At 36.7% G+C, this 16,407-nt stretch overlaps 1 protein-coding gene across 1 annotated transcript in view; it reads left to right on the top strand.

The window, feature by feature from the left end:
- Positions 1 to 16,407, top strand: part of DNAJC15 (DnaJ heat shock protein family (Hsp40) member C15) — an 83,640-nt gene that overhangs the window by 54,100 nt on the left and 13,133 nt on the right. The window contains exons 4-5 of the mRNA XM_055244872.2: positions 2,470 to 2,546; positions 9,694 to 9,764. Of these exons, the coding sequence (XP_055100847.1) occupies positions 2,470 to 2,546; positions 9,694 to 9,764 (148 nt within the window). The remainder of the gene's footprint in view (positions 1 to 2,469; positions 2,547 to 9,693; positions 9,765 to 16,407) is intronic.

Here is a 16,407-nt window from a genome sequence, read left to right on the forward strand (position 1 = left end):
TAGTATTCTTCTTTTTCTTTAATTGTATAAACAGCCTGTGCTCATTGTTGAAAATTTAGAAGTTAAAAAAAAGAAAAAAATTATAATCCCACCAGCTAAAAATAACTTTGAAGTTATATGCTTTCAGATTTTATTTCATGTAAGCATACCTATTTTTCCCTACTTCTGTAAGGAAATGGTTTCATGCTTAGAAACGTTTATGCCTGTAATCATATATGTGTATGTTTCCTCCTAAAAGCTAAGTTTGTACATCCTGTTTCTCTGTTTAGAGCTACTGAAAATAGTGTCTTTACTTGCTGTCTCCATTCCTTTCTTCCCATTCTGTCTTAAATACACTCTAATTGTACGCTCACCTCACTTTCTGTAGCTCTTCTCAGTTTTTGATGTCCTCTTTGCTAAATCCAGAGGTCAGTTTGTGGCTCTCATTTTACTTTACCTATCAGAAACTTTGAAACCATTTTTCGTTTCCTCACTCTTGACTTGTAGTTAATTTCCTCCTTTACTGCTAGGCCTTCTCAGCCTCCTTTACTGATTCCTCTCCATTTCTGTATCACTAAGTGTTGCAGTCTTTAGGGAAGACTCCCTTGGACTTCTAATTTTTAAACCTTCTCACTTCAGTCTCATGGCTTTAAATGCTGTCTGTACACTAATGACTCTCAAATGTAAAGTCTGATGTTAAGTCAGACATTCTCCACTTGGATATTTAAGACATTTCAAACTTAATATATCCAAAATCATTCTCCTCATGTCTGTTATTCACAACAAATAAACAGCTGCTCCTTTCCTAAGTCATTAAATGGCAATTTGGCAGTTTAGGCCAGAAACCTTGAAGTCATTTGCACAGCTTGGGTTCTCTGGAAAGCAGAGTGAGATAAAGATTAGCAAGCTATACCTTTATTAAAGAGTGCTCTTAGCATAAACAACTCCAGAAAGAAAGGGAAGGACAAGTTAGGCTTCAGTGCAGTCCTACCAAAAGCCTCAGCCAATCTCACAATAACCTCTAAGCAAGGATGACTCATCGTAGTTATCCCAAGTTGGGGCAAGGGGTCATAGGATTAAATGACATTACCCAGGAAGTGAGTATATATAAGAAGTCCAAGGACTGAACCCTAGAGAAATACAATGTTTCTATCCCATGTCAACCAGTCAGTAGATACAGGCTGCCCTGCAAAGTGGGATGAGCTTGACTTCCTTTAGGCAAGGCAATTCCTAAAGTGTCTGACAGCTGGGAGCTATCAGCCAGCCACAGCCCCAGTGTCTGGGGAGTAAGTCCTTCACTCCTGATGGGGGATCTGGTGAGCATATAACGGTGTCCTCAACGTCATTCTTAATTTTTTTTTTCTCTCATATCCCAAATTCAATCCATCAAGCAAATGTTAGTTCTGTTTTCAGTATACATCCAGAATGTAACCATTTTTATCACCTCCTCTGCTACCAGCTTAGTTCATACCATCATTATCTGTTGTCTGGATTATTGTTATGTTTTCTGAACTGGTCTGCTGCTTCTACTCTTGCACCTTTCTATTCTCTACATGGCAGTTAGATTACATCGAAGTTAGATTGTTATTCCAGTGCTCTGGCTTCTCCTCCCACTTAAAATTCTAAATTCCTTCCATTGTTTACAAGGCCTTCCACAATCTGGTTCCATTATATCTCCTCTTCTCCTTGTTCACGCCTCTCCAGCAGCATTGAAACCTTTTAATCCAGCTTCCCAGCCTCTCTTGGCTTACCTGTCTGCTAGTGTGACATACTCCCTGCTTCATCAGTTGCTCCCCATTCTCTGTTGGCTAGTGTGATAGGCTAAACGATGTCTGCCGTATCAACATTAAATGACTTCATCAAGGTTATCCAATGCGAAAAGTACTACAGAGCTTAGAAAAATTTCAAGCATTTTCCTTCTACCAGTCTGTTTTGTTCTTTCTCTCATATCTTGGTGTAGAAAAATTAATCTTTTTTTTTTTTTTTTTTTTTTTGAGACGGAATCTCGCTCTGTCACCCAGGTTGGAGTGCAGTGGCGCGATCTCGGCTCACTGCAAGCTCCGCCTCCCGGGTTCACGCCATTCTCCTGCCTCAGCCTCTCCGAGTAGCTGGGACTACAGGCGCCCGCCACCACGCCCGGCTAATTTTTTTTTGTATTTTTAGTAGAGACGGGGTTTCACCGTGGTCTCGATCTCCTGACCTCGTGATCCGCCCGCCTCGGCCTCCCAAAGTGCTGGGATTACAAGCGTGAGCCACCGCGCCCGGCCAAATTAATCTGTTTTAAAGTGAAAAAAAGTTAACATTTTTTAAGACTTGATATTGGTCAAAATTTCTTGAAAAGTTTCATTGTTTGGTGCTTCCCCCCGTCCCATAATTTTGAGTTGACTTCTAGTAAAATGGATTACTCTCACTGCAGCTACATGATGAGATTGAGGTCATGCCACCTCATACGTGGAACTAATGATTTCTTGCTCTTTCTTTCCTATGCAGAGCTTTTCATCCTACTATAAAGGAGGATTTGAACAGAAAATGAGTAGGCGAGAAGCTGGTCTTATTTTAGGTGTAAGGTAGGTGTGCAGCATAAGTATTGTTTTGTTGTGTGGCCAAGCTTGTCTTTAAAAAAGAAAATGTTACAATAAGGTTATATTTTCATTTAAAATTATGAGTAGGTGGCAGAGGAGAAAATATCAAATTTTTACATTTGAAAGCCTCAAATCTAAAACTATCCCACTCCCCTAAAAAACAAAACAAAATAAAACAAAAAAATAGGCAAAGTTGTGAAGTACCTTTATTCTTTAACAAGGATCTATAATATTTGAATACTAATGTTTCAGTTAACCAAAATATCCTTTTTTGTGACATTCTCTCTGGACTCAGTTTTATAATTTGATATCATATTTTTAATTATAATCCAGGATATGTTTCATAGTTCTTTTCTGCTTCTGCAGTGTGACATCAAACATATTTATTGTGCTTGTTTCACCTTAGTATCCTTTTATTGTCTAACTTTGGACAATATGAGAGAAAATGATATTGTATGATTGCTGTGTGATATCATTTAACATTTAATGTTAAGAATATTTTCCCCTGTGATATTCATTTGTTTACCATATGTTCCCTTAGAGCCTACTGTCAACTTTTTGTGTGAATTGGTTACAGTATGTCATGTACAACAAATTTTCTGATGATATAATCAACACAAGTAAGCAAATTAGATAATAAAGTCCTGTATTGACAAAAATTTTTTGATATCTTGTAAATTTTTTAAAATTTAAAGATTTTTTTTTAAAGCCAAAACATTTTATTGTTATGACCTAGCAGAAAAAACAAAAGAGTTGGGAGGAGGAGCCCAGTTTAGCTTGGTGCTTTATTTAAGAGATCTCATCTCTCCTTATCAGACAATAGAAAATAGGAAATGATTTTAAGCATGAGAGTCAGATTAGGAAGTTAGCTATGCTGCCAACTATTTCTTGCTTAATATCATCCAGAATGGCATTGTTATTTTTCCTGAACTTTTATTGGCATCCCAAAATACCCTGTTGATGATCTTGAAATCTGAGTATGAAACACATTATAAAACCAAGTACAAAGGTTTTTGAGGATATCCTTTAATATTATGCAGGGTACTTACATTGTTAGAACAGACAGGAGTTGACTATATTTTTACATTCTCTTAAGATATATATTTTTAAAGTTTTATCCCATAGAACTGAAAGCTGTATAAAATTCACTTGGAAAATTCAGTGATTAAGAGCACAGACTCCGGTGTCAAGTACATCTGCATACAAATACCAGTTTAACACCTATTAAATGGGTGCCCCCAGTTTCATCGTCTGTAAAATAGAGAAAATAGATTAGTTTTAAACTGCATAAGGTTGCCGTGAAGATTAAATTATATAATATATGTGAACTTCTTTTTTTGGAAGTTTGTTTTTTCTTTTTTAAACTTTTAGGTTCAGGGTTACATGTGCAGGTTTATTGTAAAGATAAACTCATGTCACAGGGGTTTGTTGTATAGATTATTTTGTCACCCAAGTACTAAGCCTAGTACCCAACAGTTATTTTTTCTGCTTCTCTCTCACCTCCTACCCTACACCCTCAGGTAGGCCTCAGTGTCTGTTTTTCCCCTCTTACTATTTAGCTCCCACATATAAGTGAGAACATGTGATATTTGGTTTTCTGTTTCTGCATTAGTTTGCTGAGGATAATGGCTTCCAGTTCATCCATGTTCCTGCAAAGCCCATGATCTCATTTTTTTTTGTGGCTGCATAGTATTCCATGGTGTATATGTACCACATTTTCTTTATCCTCTCTACCACTGGTGAGCATTTAGGTTGATTCTATATCTTTGCTATTGTAAATAGTGCCACAGTGAACATATGTCTGCAACACATGGTACTTACTAACTACTCAAATGTCAGCCAAGCAAAGCAGATTCTTACCCTGGTTCTGTCGCTTAGGCACTGCCCTGTATGATCTTGATCAAGCTTTTTTGTTTTTGTTTTGTTTTTAGCTTTTCTATACTTTGGCTTCTTCATTTTTGAGTTGAGAGTAATAATATTCTGCCTTGTTGAATAATGTAAATGATACGATGATACCTTTTTATAATACCTACCAAATATCAGGTGCTGAAAAAAATTTGGCTGTTTTCTTTCCATGTCTGTCACGAATGCAGAAGCTAGATATTTGTCCTAACACATTAAGTGGAAAGGTAAATAAAGCTTATCTGCTTTCCTCTAGCCCTTTCTTTTCAGTCAGGTAATGTTGATTATGACAAGATAATTTAAGATATGAGTATATTGCTGTGGATCCATTTTCTGTGATCAGTTATGTAGACTATATAACAGGTAGGTGAAGGCAATATGGAGCTGATCCTTTTGATAACCTATTTTAAAGATATGTGTACTAGATGATTGTGTACATTCTGACATACTGCATATGAGAATGGTTTATTGAAATGCATATTTGAGTCTTTGCCTTATGTTTTTCCTTGCAAGCGGATAGTGCCCTGCAATATAACTCATGTCTATAACAAAAAGCCTGAATTATTTTACAAAGCTGCCCAGGAACATTGTTTTTATACCTGGTATAGTAAGTCCTCACTTAATATCACCCATGGGTTCTTGTAAACTGTGACTTTAAACAAAATGACTATAGTGAAACCAATTTTTTTCATCAATGTTATAAAGAAAGGATGTTGAAGGAAATGACATTATTCAGGGACCTGCCATACATCATTTTGTGTAAAATCACAGTTTTTAAGAACCTGTCAACAATATTGTGTATTATCTGAAATGATGCATATTTATGATTTTTTTTTTTTTTGAGACGGAGTCTTGCTCTGTTGCCCAGGCCGGAGTGCAGTGGCGCAATCTTCGCTCACTGCATGCTGTGCCTCCAGGGTTCACACCATTCTCGTGCCTCAGCTTCCCAAGTAGCTGGGACTACAGGCACCCACCACCACGCCTGGCTAATTTTTTGAATTTTTAGTAGAGACGGGGTTTCACCATGTTAGCAGGATGGTCTCGATCTTCTGGCCTTGTGATCTGCCCGCCTTGGCCTCCCAAAGTGCTGGAATTACAGGCATAAGCCACCACACCCAGCACTTTTATGAATTTTAAGCTTTCTAAAAACTTTTGTGGAACTCTGTTTATAAACTGTATTAGTCCTTTCTCACGCTGCTATGAAGAAATACCCAAGACTGGGTAATTTATAAGGAAAAAGAGGTTTAATGGACTCACAGTTCCATATAGCTGGGGAGGCCTCAATCATGGCAGAAGGCAAAGGAGGAGCAAAGGCACATTTTACATAGTGGCAGCAGGCAAGAGAGCATGTGCAGGGGAATTGCCCTTTATAAAACGATCAGATCTCGTGAGACTTAGTCACTATCATGAGAACAGCACAGGAAAACCCGCCCCCATCATTCAGTTACCTCCCACTGGTTCCCCTCCTATGACATGAGGGGATTATGGGAGCTATAATTCAAGATAAGATTTGGGTGGAGACAGAGCCAAACCATATCACTATATGTTACTCAAAAGCTCAGTAGTAAAAAAAAAAAAAAAAAAAAAAGATGGATCCAAAACTGCTCCATTTGCCACACTGTCCAAGAACACCACTCCACATACCCCCACTGCCAGCCAGATGCATTCTAGGGAGCTGTTTGAAATCTCTGGTCTAGGTAACATCATATTTAAAGTTATATTTTCAGCTTCAGAGTGAAGTTGTGTATACTGGAGGTATATCATCATAGCTACATTTAGTTTTTATACTAAGCTTAAAAACTAGGCTTCTCTCATGTTGTTTAATCTTTACAACAACAAACATGTATTAATATTAAAATGTATTAAGGTCTAAGAGACTTAATATAATGATAACTAGAAGGAAATAAACACTTCCAGCAAAGCAGAATAGGTCTCATTTCCAGAGCTCACCATTAGGAGTCTGATCATTATTATCTTAAAGGCAGAATGTTTTGAATGCCATACTGTGCGTATGAACTTTCCTTCCTTCTGTTTACTTTAGTTCAGTGGTTGGTGGACCTCAGTGTGCATAATGCTTTATGGAGTTTTATGTACAAAACTATGTATACTGATTTTCATAGCATTGTAATTAATTATCAAGGAAATTTTGATGGAGTAATTTTCAGATTTTATTTTATGTGCTCAACTAAAACCTAATATCTAGTATAAAATGAACCTTGCCATATATCTTCTAAAAAATATACAATGGTTCAGCAGAACATTCTCCTATATATACACACACACACACACACACACACACATATATATATATGCACACATATATGTGTGTATGCGTATATGTGTGTGTATATATATGTGTGTGTGTGTGTGTGTATATATATATATATATGAAATTTGGGTTTTACTGAACTTTGGTCTTCATTATTTAGAGGGCCACATGGTGGTGAACTTTATGAAATAAGGTTTTTAAAGCTCCCCCTTTTTTACTTTAAAATTCTTTGCATAGTAATCCTTTATAACATTAGTATTTACTAATATGGAGTATTTGTTATTTTAAGGAGTTTACCTTTTACAGTCATTTTTGGAGGGTGATGTAAAATGCATTAAGCACTTGTATTATATACAATCTTAATTTCTTTTTTTTTTTTTTTTGAGACGGGGTCTTGCTCTGTTGCCCAGGCTGGAGTGCAGTGGCCCAATCTTGGCTCACTGCCAGCTCCGCCTCCTGGGTTCCTCATGCCATTCTCCTGCCTCAGCCTCCCAAGTAGCTGGGACCACAGGCGCCCGCCACCATGCCTGGCTAATTTTTTGTAGTTTTAGTAGAGACAGGGTTTCACCATGTTAGCCAGGATGGTCTCAATTTCCTGACCTTGTGATCCGCCCACCTCGGCCTCCCAAAGTGCTGGGATTACAGGCGTGAGCTACTGCGCCTGGCCTACAATCCTAATTTCTATTTTAAGATACAAATCATAGCTTCAGCCGTAAAGTTATTTAGAATCTACCTAACACGACATGCCAAATACTTACAGAACAGCTAGAAAACATAAGTAATAAAGGCAAGATGTGCCACAGAGCACCTGTGTAGCAAAAAAAGGAGGTGATAAATGTAGATTAGCCAGAGAACTCGAAATCATTGAACTGTAATTTTTCAGTGTAATATGTTATTTCTTAATAGGCAATTAAACAGTATAGTGTTCATACCTCTGGTGTGATGTTTAACAGTTATTTTCTCAAAATTCAGTAGTCTTTTAACCAGACAATGTTTAATTGTCTATCTGGGAGGTACCTACAAGCCAAAAAGTAAGTTTAGAATGCTGCCTCAAAGACATAGGTAAACAGCCAAGAGGAATACTCTTAAGTCCTTATAGGAAAATATTTAATTCATTTTACTCATGGAAGACTATTTTATGTGCTTACTCAGCAATTAATAGTGCATTTTAGTGTGCTTGGTGATCTGTCACTTACCCACAGTTTAGAGGTAGCAAGTAACTGGCAAGGAACTGCCAAAGACTAGAACAATAGCAGAATCAAGGATTGACAACTGATCGCATAGGGGAGGCACTGTTCAAAATAGAACTTAATAACATTCTAGGTCTATTTAGTAGGACTAGCAAACATCTGCAGACCTTGAGAGTTTAATTGGTAATAATGAGAATGCGGCAAGCCATCCAAGAAATGTTAAGTTAGGTTATTTACACTTTATTTTCAAAATGCAGGAGATATCTAATACAGTCTCATAAGCATCCTTTACTTTCATGTGTGCTAGGTTATGGTAAAATCTTTTTACTTATATTATCTAATTTATCTTTAAAATAAACCTAGGGGGTAGGTTTTATTACGTGTATGCTACGTATGAGAAAATTGCAACTGAGTTTAAGCAAGACATACTTTCACAGCTAATAAGTAGTAGAATCAAGAATTTGAACTTATTTCTGACTAACTGTAAAAGCACATGCTTTTAGCTATGATGTTGTGGTTCATCCATGCAAATTAAATTATTTTGAGCTTTACAATAATTACACTGTGGTTTAAGTCAACTATTATCATCCCCATTTGAGACTCAGAAAAGTTAAGTAGCTTAAACAAGATAGTATAGCTATTAAGTAGCAGTAGTAGGATTTTGTTGTTGTTAGTGTTAATTTTTTTCCCTTGCCTAGAAAATGTACTAATGAGCAACATTTCCAATACTGGATAAATTGGGTTTTACCCAAATAATTTAGGATGATTTAATTATCTTCTTTAATTTTTTGTTTACAGCATAGGCTTTAACAGCCAAGCTTTTCCCATGGGTTTTTTTCACAAAGCTAAATAACTATGAGACATAAAGAGTTTTTGAGATCCTCTGTAAAGTTAAAAGGTAACTATAATGAAGCACTTGCTACATTCCAGGTACTGTTCTAACACTTTGTAGGCATTAACTCATTTAATCCTTACAGTTGCTCTAGCCCTGTTTTACAGTGAGGAAACTGAAGCACCAAGAGGACAAAAATTTGATCAAGCTTACCCAATCTTAAGTGGCAATGCCAAGATTAAAATCCAGCCGTGGGCCAGGTGTGGAGGCTTACACCTGTAATCCTAGCACTTTGGGAGGCTGAGATGGGCGGATCACGAGGTCAGGAGTTCGAGACCAGCCTGGACAACATGATGAAACCCTGTCTCTACTAAAATACAAAAATCAGCCGGATGTGGTGGCGCGCATCTGTGATCCCAGCTACTTGGGAGGCTGAGGCAGGAGAATCACTTGAACCTGGGAGGTGGAGGTTGCAGTGAGCTGAGATCATGCCACTGCACTCCAGCCTGGGCAACAGAGCAAGACTCCTCCTTCTTGGCGGGGGGAGGGGGAAGTCCAGCAGTATACCTCTGGAATCCAAATACTTGTCTGCTACACCGTATATACCGCCTTCCTCCCAAATAACTTAGAAGCATAAGTTTTCATACTTACAGTATTGTCTGCAGAAGCTGACTCCCCTAACCTATATGTTGTTTTGTTTTTTAAATTGATTGAGAATAAGGATTGGCATTACAAAGGACTGAAGAAAAACACATGCAACATTGAATCAATGATTTATTTTGATGGTTAGTGGAATTAAGTAGAAAGCTGTAATTTCATATTTGTCCACAAGATGGTGAAATTCTCATTAGGTATAATTTCTTGAAACCCATATAAACCCTTAATTTATAATCTGCATTTGGTGCTATTTATTATAAGCACTTTAATTTCTTTTTACAGCCCATCTGCTGGCAAGGCTAAGATTAGAAAAGCTCATAGGAGAGTCATGATTTTGAATCACCCAGATAAAGGTAGGTAGAATTCCTATTTTTCATAATATGTATATCAAAATATGCTGTGAATTCCTTTCAGATTAAAGTCATTATAAATGATATATGGTTGAGATGGAAGTTTGTGCGCCACATGTATTGTGATTTTTTTCTCATAAATGAGCGTTTAGATTGGAGTTCAGTGATTCACACAAGTAGTGGATTTATATTATCTGCTTTCAAGAACTTAGTTGCTGGTTTTTATATATGACTTCCTGAACCCGTCTGATGCGCCTAGCATTTTTATCAAGAAAAATCAAAAACATGAGTTATGGACTCTTTGGTTGTATAAACTGATTTGGGCATCACGAATTGTATTTATGTAACCTTCAATGTAAAAGCACAAGAGTTAGAGGATTTCCTCCAAATCTGTGAATGTAATATGTCATAGATGATTCTGAATTTCTTAATTTTATTCTGGAAGGCTCTGAGGCTGAGCCATTTGTTTTTAACTGGCCAGGTTTTTAATGTAAACTTATCTTACAGAAAGACAATTATTATAACTTTAACTACACTACAGCTGCTTGAGAGAGAAAGCCCATATGTTCATTGCTGTTTCTGCTTTAAAATAACAGATAGTAGAAAGCTACACTGTATTTCAGATGTCAAAGGGGCGTGGGGGAGGAAAGTGAAGGGTTTCTTGGATTCTTATTTACAGACTTTCAGTTTCCTAATTATTTCAAAAAAATTAAAAACAAATTTTGGATTCCTCTCCATCCTAACCAGTACCAAAATAAGGCATTCTTTTTCAGCTTTCTCACTTAATTACTTACTATAAAAGTTTTTTTCGCTAAGCATCATCTCTGTTGGTTTTTACACTTACTATTCTTGAGTGTGAATAAACATGAAAATAAACTTTGAAAAGAGATTTTGCTAAAAATTTCTAAACAGTTTCAACAGTTACTGAAAGATTCACTCAGCTAATTTACTTTGCATTGTGGGCTTTCGGAGTAATTGGCTGAGAAAGAAATGTGTTGAAGTGCCTCCTTGAAGCCCTCTGTTTCCTAAACAGTCCCTGTTCCTTCCTGGTCAAGTGAATGCCCTTCTCTGATTGATTGCAGTAGGGTCAAGCACTCCTGTCTGTCTTTCTGGTGATTGACAAGTTGTTGATCGTGCCTGTTGGCAAGGAACCAAGTTCTAAAATGTTATCTAACAATATGTATTTTTAGATAGTTGTAGTAAAAAAGAAAATGTTTGTCTATCTTATGAGCCAGTAGTGTTTAAAGAATTACGATTTATTTTGAGATGGTATATTTATTTGAGATGAGATTGTTGACTATAGTAGGCTTACTAATATCCTTTAGTCTGGCCCTGTGTGGGGTAGCTGGGTGTGAAAGAATGGACTTGGGAGCAAGGGATCAGCATTTTTCTTTGGCTTCTACCTTCCAGCCAGCATTGTGGCCTTGAACACTCCTTTAACTCCAAATATGAGTTTTATTATTTACAAAATGACAAGATTTAATTCTAAAGTCCTTTTTGTTTGCATGATTTAATAACCTTTTATGCCTATTCAATTAATGTAGAGGCTGTACCCTATGTTTCTGTTCAGATCAGATTTTTAACTTAAGAAAGATGCTTTTAATGTTTTTGGATTATTGTTCCCTCTGAGAATATATTGACAACTGTGGACTTTTTTGTCCATATAACTGCTCATTCACCCAAAATTTATAAATATTTGGAGTTTCAGAAAGCGCATGCACCTCCTAAAACCCATCCATATACTCACAGTTAAGAACTCCTGCTCTAAGTAGAAGTGTAGTGATAGGAACGTTGGAACTTCTCTCTTTGATGGAGTCGAGAGATGATAGCTCATAAATCTCAAAATTATCTTTTGAGAAGGAAGATTGTTTTGTTTTCAGTGGGAAGCTAACAGATTTTAAACAAAAATGCCTCATTGCCTTTGGAAAGCAAAATCCAAGAGTATTTGGGGAAGTATGAGAAAGCTTTATAACATCGCCACGATACCCAAATGTGTGATACTTTTGTACTATGTAAAAGTATTGGTCCACTACAGATTGGAAATGTTTATTTAAAAAGTACACCTTTGCTGTAGCTTGAGAGGCACTGATCTAATCAATGCTGCCTCCTAAATCTGGGCTTTCTGCTCTGTCTCCGGGAAAATGTCCTATTAGCTCTCCTTCAAGACTTTTAGTGATTAAGAGCTTCCTGTTTCACAAGGCAGCTTGCTCTACTGGTGGACAGCTCTAACTACTAGAAAGTTCTTTCTTGCATTTAGATGAAATCTGCCTGCCTGCAGTGGGGAGATTCTCAACCTTTTCCCACTTACACACCTTTCAGTAAACACAAAGTATTCTCACACTTCTTTATTAGAGTGTTTAAGTCAAAATTAAATTAAATATTGGGATTAAAAACGAGTCAAAGTAATTATACTGTTGAATGGATTTTCTCTAATTACTCTCATTGTAAAATAAGCTAATTTTTATTTGAAGTCCTGGTAATAATATATTGTAATTTCTTACAGTATATTACATTTAAAAATGTGTTCTAAATATTTAGAAAAAGAAAAGGGGGGTGATCACCAAGAGTCAGCATGGATTCACTAAGAAAAGGTGATGCCTAATTAGCTTGGTGTTTTGTTTTGTTTTGGTTTTTTTGATAGATTTACTGGACTGTTTGTTTTGGAGGGTTCATCTTTCTTTTCCCTTCATCTCAATATTTTAGATTTAAGGGTTTGTTAACTAATTTTTTTGGTAAAGACATAATTTTGTTTTATGCATTGATTTTCCTTGATAAATGCTGAGATCCTTAAAAGTAAAGAACATGGCTTATTCTTCTTTATAACTTATATGGCTGACACATCATAAACTCTAAATTCGTAAGTTTTTTTGGTGAGTAAATGAATAAACAAATGGATAAAAACAAGGCAAACACTTGGTAGGTAAAACAGAATTGGGAGTGATAACTAATACATTAAGTAATTTCTTAGATTAGATTGATAGGAAACAACCTGACACTAACCTTCCATTTATTCAAAAATTACTTATTTAGCACCTACTATGTGCCAGGCATTGTGCTAAATCTTAAGACAACTTCAACAAGACAATTAGATCTCTGTCCCTATGAGATCATGCATTCTAATGGAGGAGCAGACAAAAAATAAGTAAACCTATTTCAAGTTTTAGCAAGGCAATAAAGGATATAATGAGCTAAGATAGAAAATATAAGAGAGAGGCAACTTTACATAGGATGACTGGGAAAACCTCTGTGAGGAGACGTACAGGATGAGAAGGAGCTAGCTGTGTGAAAAGTGGTAAAGAAAGTAAAGGGGCTAACGTGCAAAGCCTCTGAGGGAGGAAAGAATTTAGTGTGGTTAAGGACCTGAAGGAAAATTAGTGTGATAGAAATATAATAGGCAAGAGGAAAGATAGCATGAGATAAAGTGGTACCCAGATTTTTAAAACTAGGTGTATGTATGATGATAATGAAATACTGTAGGTTCTATATAGGATTTTAACTTTGTTCTAAACGCAAAGGGAAGTTACTGTCAACTTTTAAACAATAGAGTGATATAATTCAGTATACCTTTTAAGAAGTCATTTTTCTTTCATCCTCAATCTCCATTTTTGATTTTTAAGTATACTTTAATTGAAGTGTAATATGGGCAGAAAAGTGCACAAATCATAACTATATTCCTTCTTCACTTTGCCAACCTTTGCACTGATGGTGTAAAAATATTGGTGGGTAAAACTGGTGGTGTCTTAACATTAGTCAAGGCAGTGACACCAATCTATCCATATATATGCATATGGGAAAAATGAATCATGTGATGCCATATGCAAAATTAATTCTTAATGGATTATAACCTGTTAAAAGAAAAACTTCAGACAAATTTAGCAGAGTTTATTTGAGCAAGGAATGATTCATGAATTGGGCAGCACTCAGAACCAGAAGAGGTTCAGAGGACTCCCTTAACAGCATGAGCAGCAAGCTTTTATAGGCCAGATACAGAAGCAAAGCAGATAAATTACCTGATTGGCTTCTGCTAGGCATCTGCCTTATTTTGCATGGGCATGGTATGATGGAGCATTTACCTTGTTTGAGCATGATGTGATGACTTGGCTGCTTGTGATCAGCTGAAACTGTTTGTTATACTTCTAAGTTGGGTTTCAGTTTGTGTAAGTACTAAGGTTGTGTAGTTTATTATGTAGGAACTAAGTACAGAGACAGCCCCAGGCTAATGGCATCCTGCTTATTTAATTTAACAAACCTAAATATGACAGGTAAAACAAACTTCCATATAAAAAAAACATAGACTTAGGCAAAGATTTCCTATACATGGCATAAATTAAAGGGGAAAATTTTGCCTCTATGAAAAGAAATAACTGGTTATTTTGCCTTTTTTGGAAAGTTGACAAATATTGTTATCAAGGTGCTCTGGCCTCTTAAAAGAAATTGGGCAGCGTTCTTTACTTTCTGAACGTTTGTGTAAGATTAGTCTTCTTTATTTCTTTCTTTTTTTTTTTTTTTGAGATGGAGTCTTGCTCTGTTGCCCAGGCTGGAGTGCAGTGGTGCGATCTTGGCTCACTGCAAACTCTGCCTCCTGGGTTCACGCCATTCTCCTGCCTCAGTCTCCTGAGTGGCTGGGACTACAGGCACCCACCACCACGCCCGGATAATTTTTTTGTATTTTTAGTAGCGATGGGGTTTCACTGTGTCAGCCAGGATGGTCTCGATCTCCTGACCTTGTGATCCACCCACCTTGGCCTCCCAAAGTGAGATTAGTCTTATTTCTAGGTTTTTGTAAGCATTCACAAATGAAGCCATCTGGGCTTGGAGACTTCCTTGTGGGAAGGTTTAAAATTATAGATTCAAGTTATTTATTTATGTTTTATTTCTTTATTTTTTATTTTTGAGACAGAATCTCACTCTGTCACCCAGGCTGGAGTGCAGTGGCACGATCTCTACTCACTGCAACCTCCACCTCCTGAGTTCAAGTGATTCTCTTGCCTCAGCCTCCCGAGTAGCTGGGACTACAGGTGTGTGCCACCATGCCCGGCTAATTTTTGTAGATTACTTAGTAGAGATGGTGTTTCACCATGTTGGCCAGGCTGGTCATGAACTCCTGACCTCAGGTGTTCTGCCTGCCTCGGCCTCCCAAAGTGCTGGGATTACAGGCGTGACCCACTGCACCCGGCCAATTCAATTTATTTAAAAGATAGTTGCTTTTAATGTGAGCATCTAACACACTACTCCATCATAACCAAAAGCAAAAGTACAGAAAGTTACTTTTGAGACAGTATGACAAATGAATTGGCTAGCTGGTCATCCAGGAGGCTGGTACAGTAATCTGAGTGAGAAATAATGATGACCTAGTTTAGGAGGGAGACAAGAAAGTGAATTTGAGATATGTTTTAGAAACAGAAGCAACAGTTACTGCCACTTGATTTGATACAGGAAATTTAGTATTTCCCCTTGATTTCTGAGTCAAAAAATTAGGTAGATGGTGGAGCTATTTACTGAAATGGGGATGATCTAGAGTGGACAGGTGATTGTAAACAGGTTTAGGAGAAAAAAAATACTGTCTTGATGTTAAATGAATTAGTCAGTAGATTGTCCAAGTAGAAATGGAGAATAGGAATTGAATAAATGACTCTAGAGTTCAGAGAAGCAGACTGGACTTAAGAATCATCAATTTAAGATGGTGTTGAAACCAACCTTAAGAGGTCATGGAAAGTGAAAGTATGGATAAGAAATAGGAGGAAAAAAACTCCGAGGATCCAGGTCTAAGGAACCAAACACTTATAGATCAAGTTAGAAAAGGAGAAATCATCAAAGGAGACAAGGAACAAAATGTAAGGAGAAAATGATACCATAGAAGCTAAGAAAGGAATATATTTAAGGAAACCAGGTGATCAACCGGGCTGAATGCTGCTGTGAGAACCATTAAAATAAGGATAGAGAGGAGGGTCCAGAGTATTTTTTCCACATTGGAAGACTTTGATGACCTTAAAAAACAGTTTTAATTGGTGCTGGGCTAAGGAGTGAAAAGATGCGGAAGTTGAGTTAGCATATATACACAGCTGTTTTGAGAAGTTTTGTGAGGAAGAGGAGGAGAGAAAGGGAATAGTGTCTGCAAGAGAGGGATGAATCATTAAGGAAAAAATGCTGTTTTTTGTTTTCTTTTGCTTTTTACTTTTTTTTTTAATTATAAAAGCTTGTTGAGCAATTTTTAGCAGGTTTATGTGTCAATGGAAATGACCAACTAGAGAAGGTGATGATTTAGAAGAGATTAAATTTTGGCGGAAATAAATGTAATGTTTTAAGTCTCAAAAGTCAATTGTATAACTGTGGGACAGAGATTTGGTAGTGTTTCACATGCAAAAGAGCCATGGGACATGTATTTGATCTCAAGGCCTGTAAGATTCAACAGCATAAAAGCTGCTAAAAATTTTATGCAGTCCTAAGCTGCATAGAGGACACATAGTATCTTTATTAAAGACCAAATATTACTGCAATCCTCTGTATTTGTTATGCATTCGCTCAATTAATATTTATCCAGCTGTACTGAGCTAGGCATTTAGATGTTATCTGGGATTTTGTATCTGTTTCTGGATCCCAAATTTTTTAAGGATACTGACAAACCAAACAGTATTCAGAGGAAATT

The sequence above is a fragment of the Symphalangus syndactylus genome, chromosome 15, assembly GCF_028878055.3.
Source record: "Symphalangus syndactylus isolate Jambi chromosome 15, NHGRI_mSymSyn1-v2.1_pri, whole genome shotgun sequence".
Classification (NCBI taxonomy): domain Eukaryota; kingdom Metazoa; phylum Chordata; class Mammalia; order Primates; family Hylobatidae; genus Symphalangus; species Symphalangus syndactylus.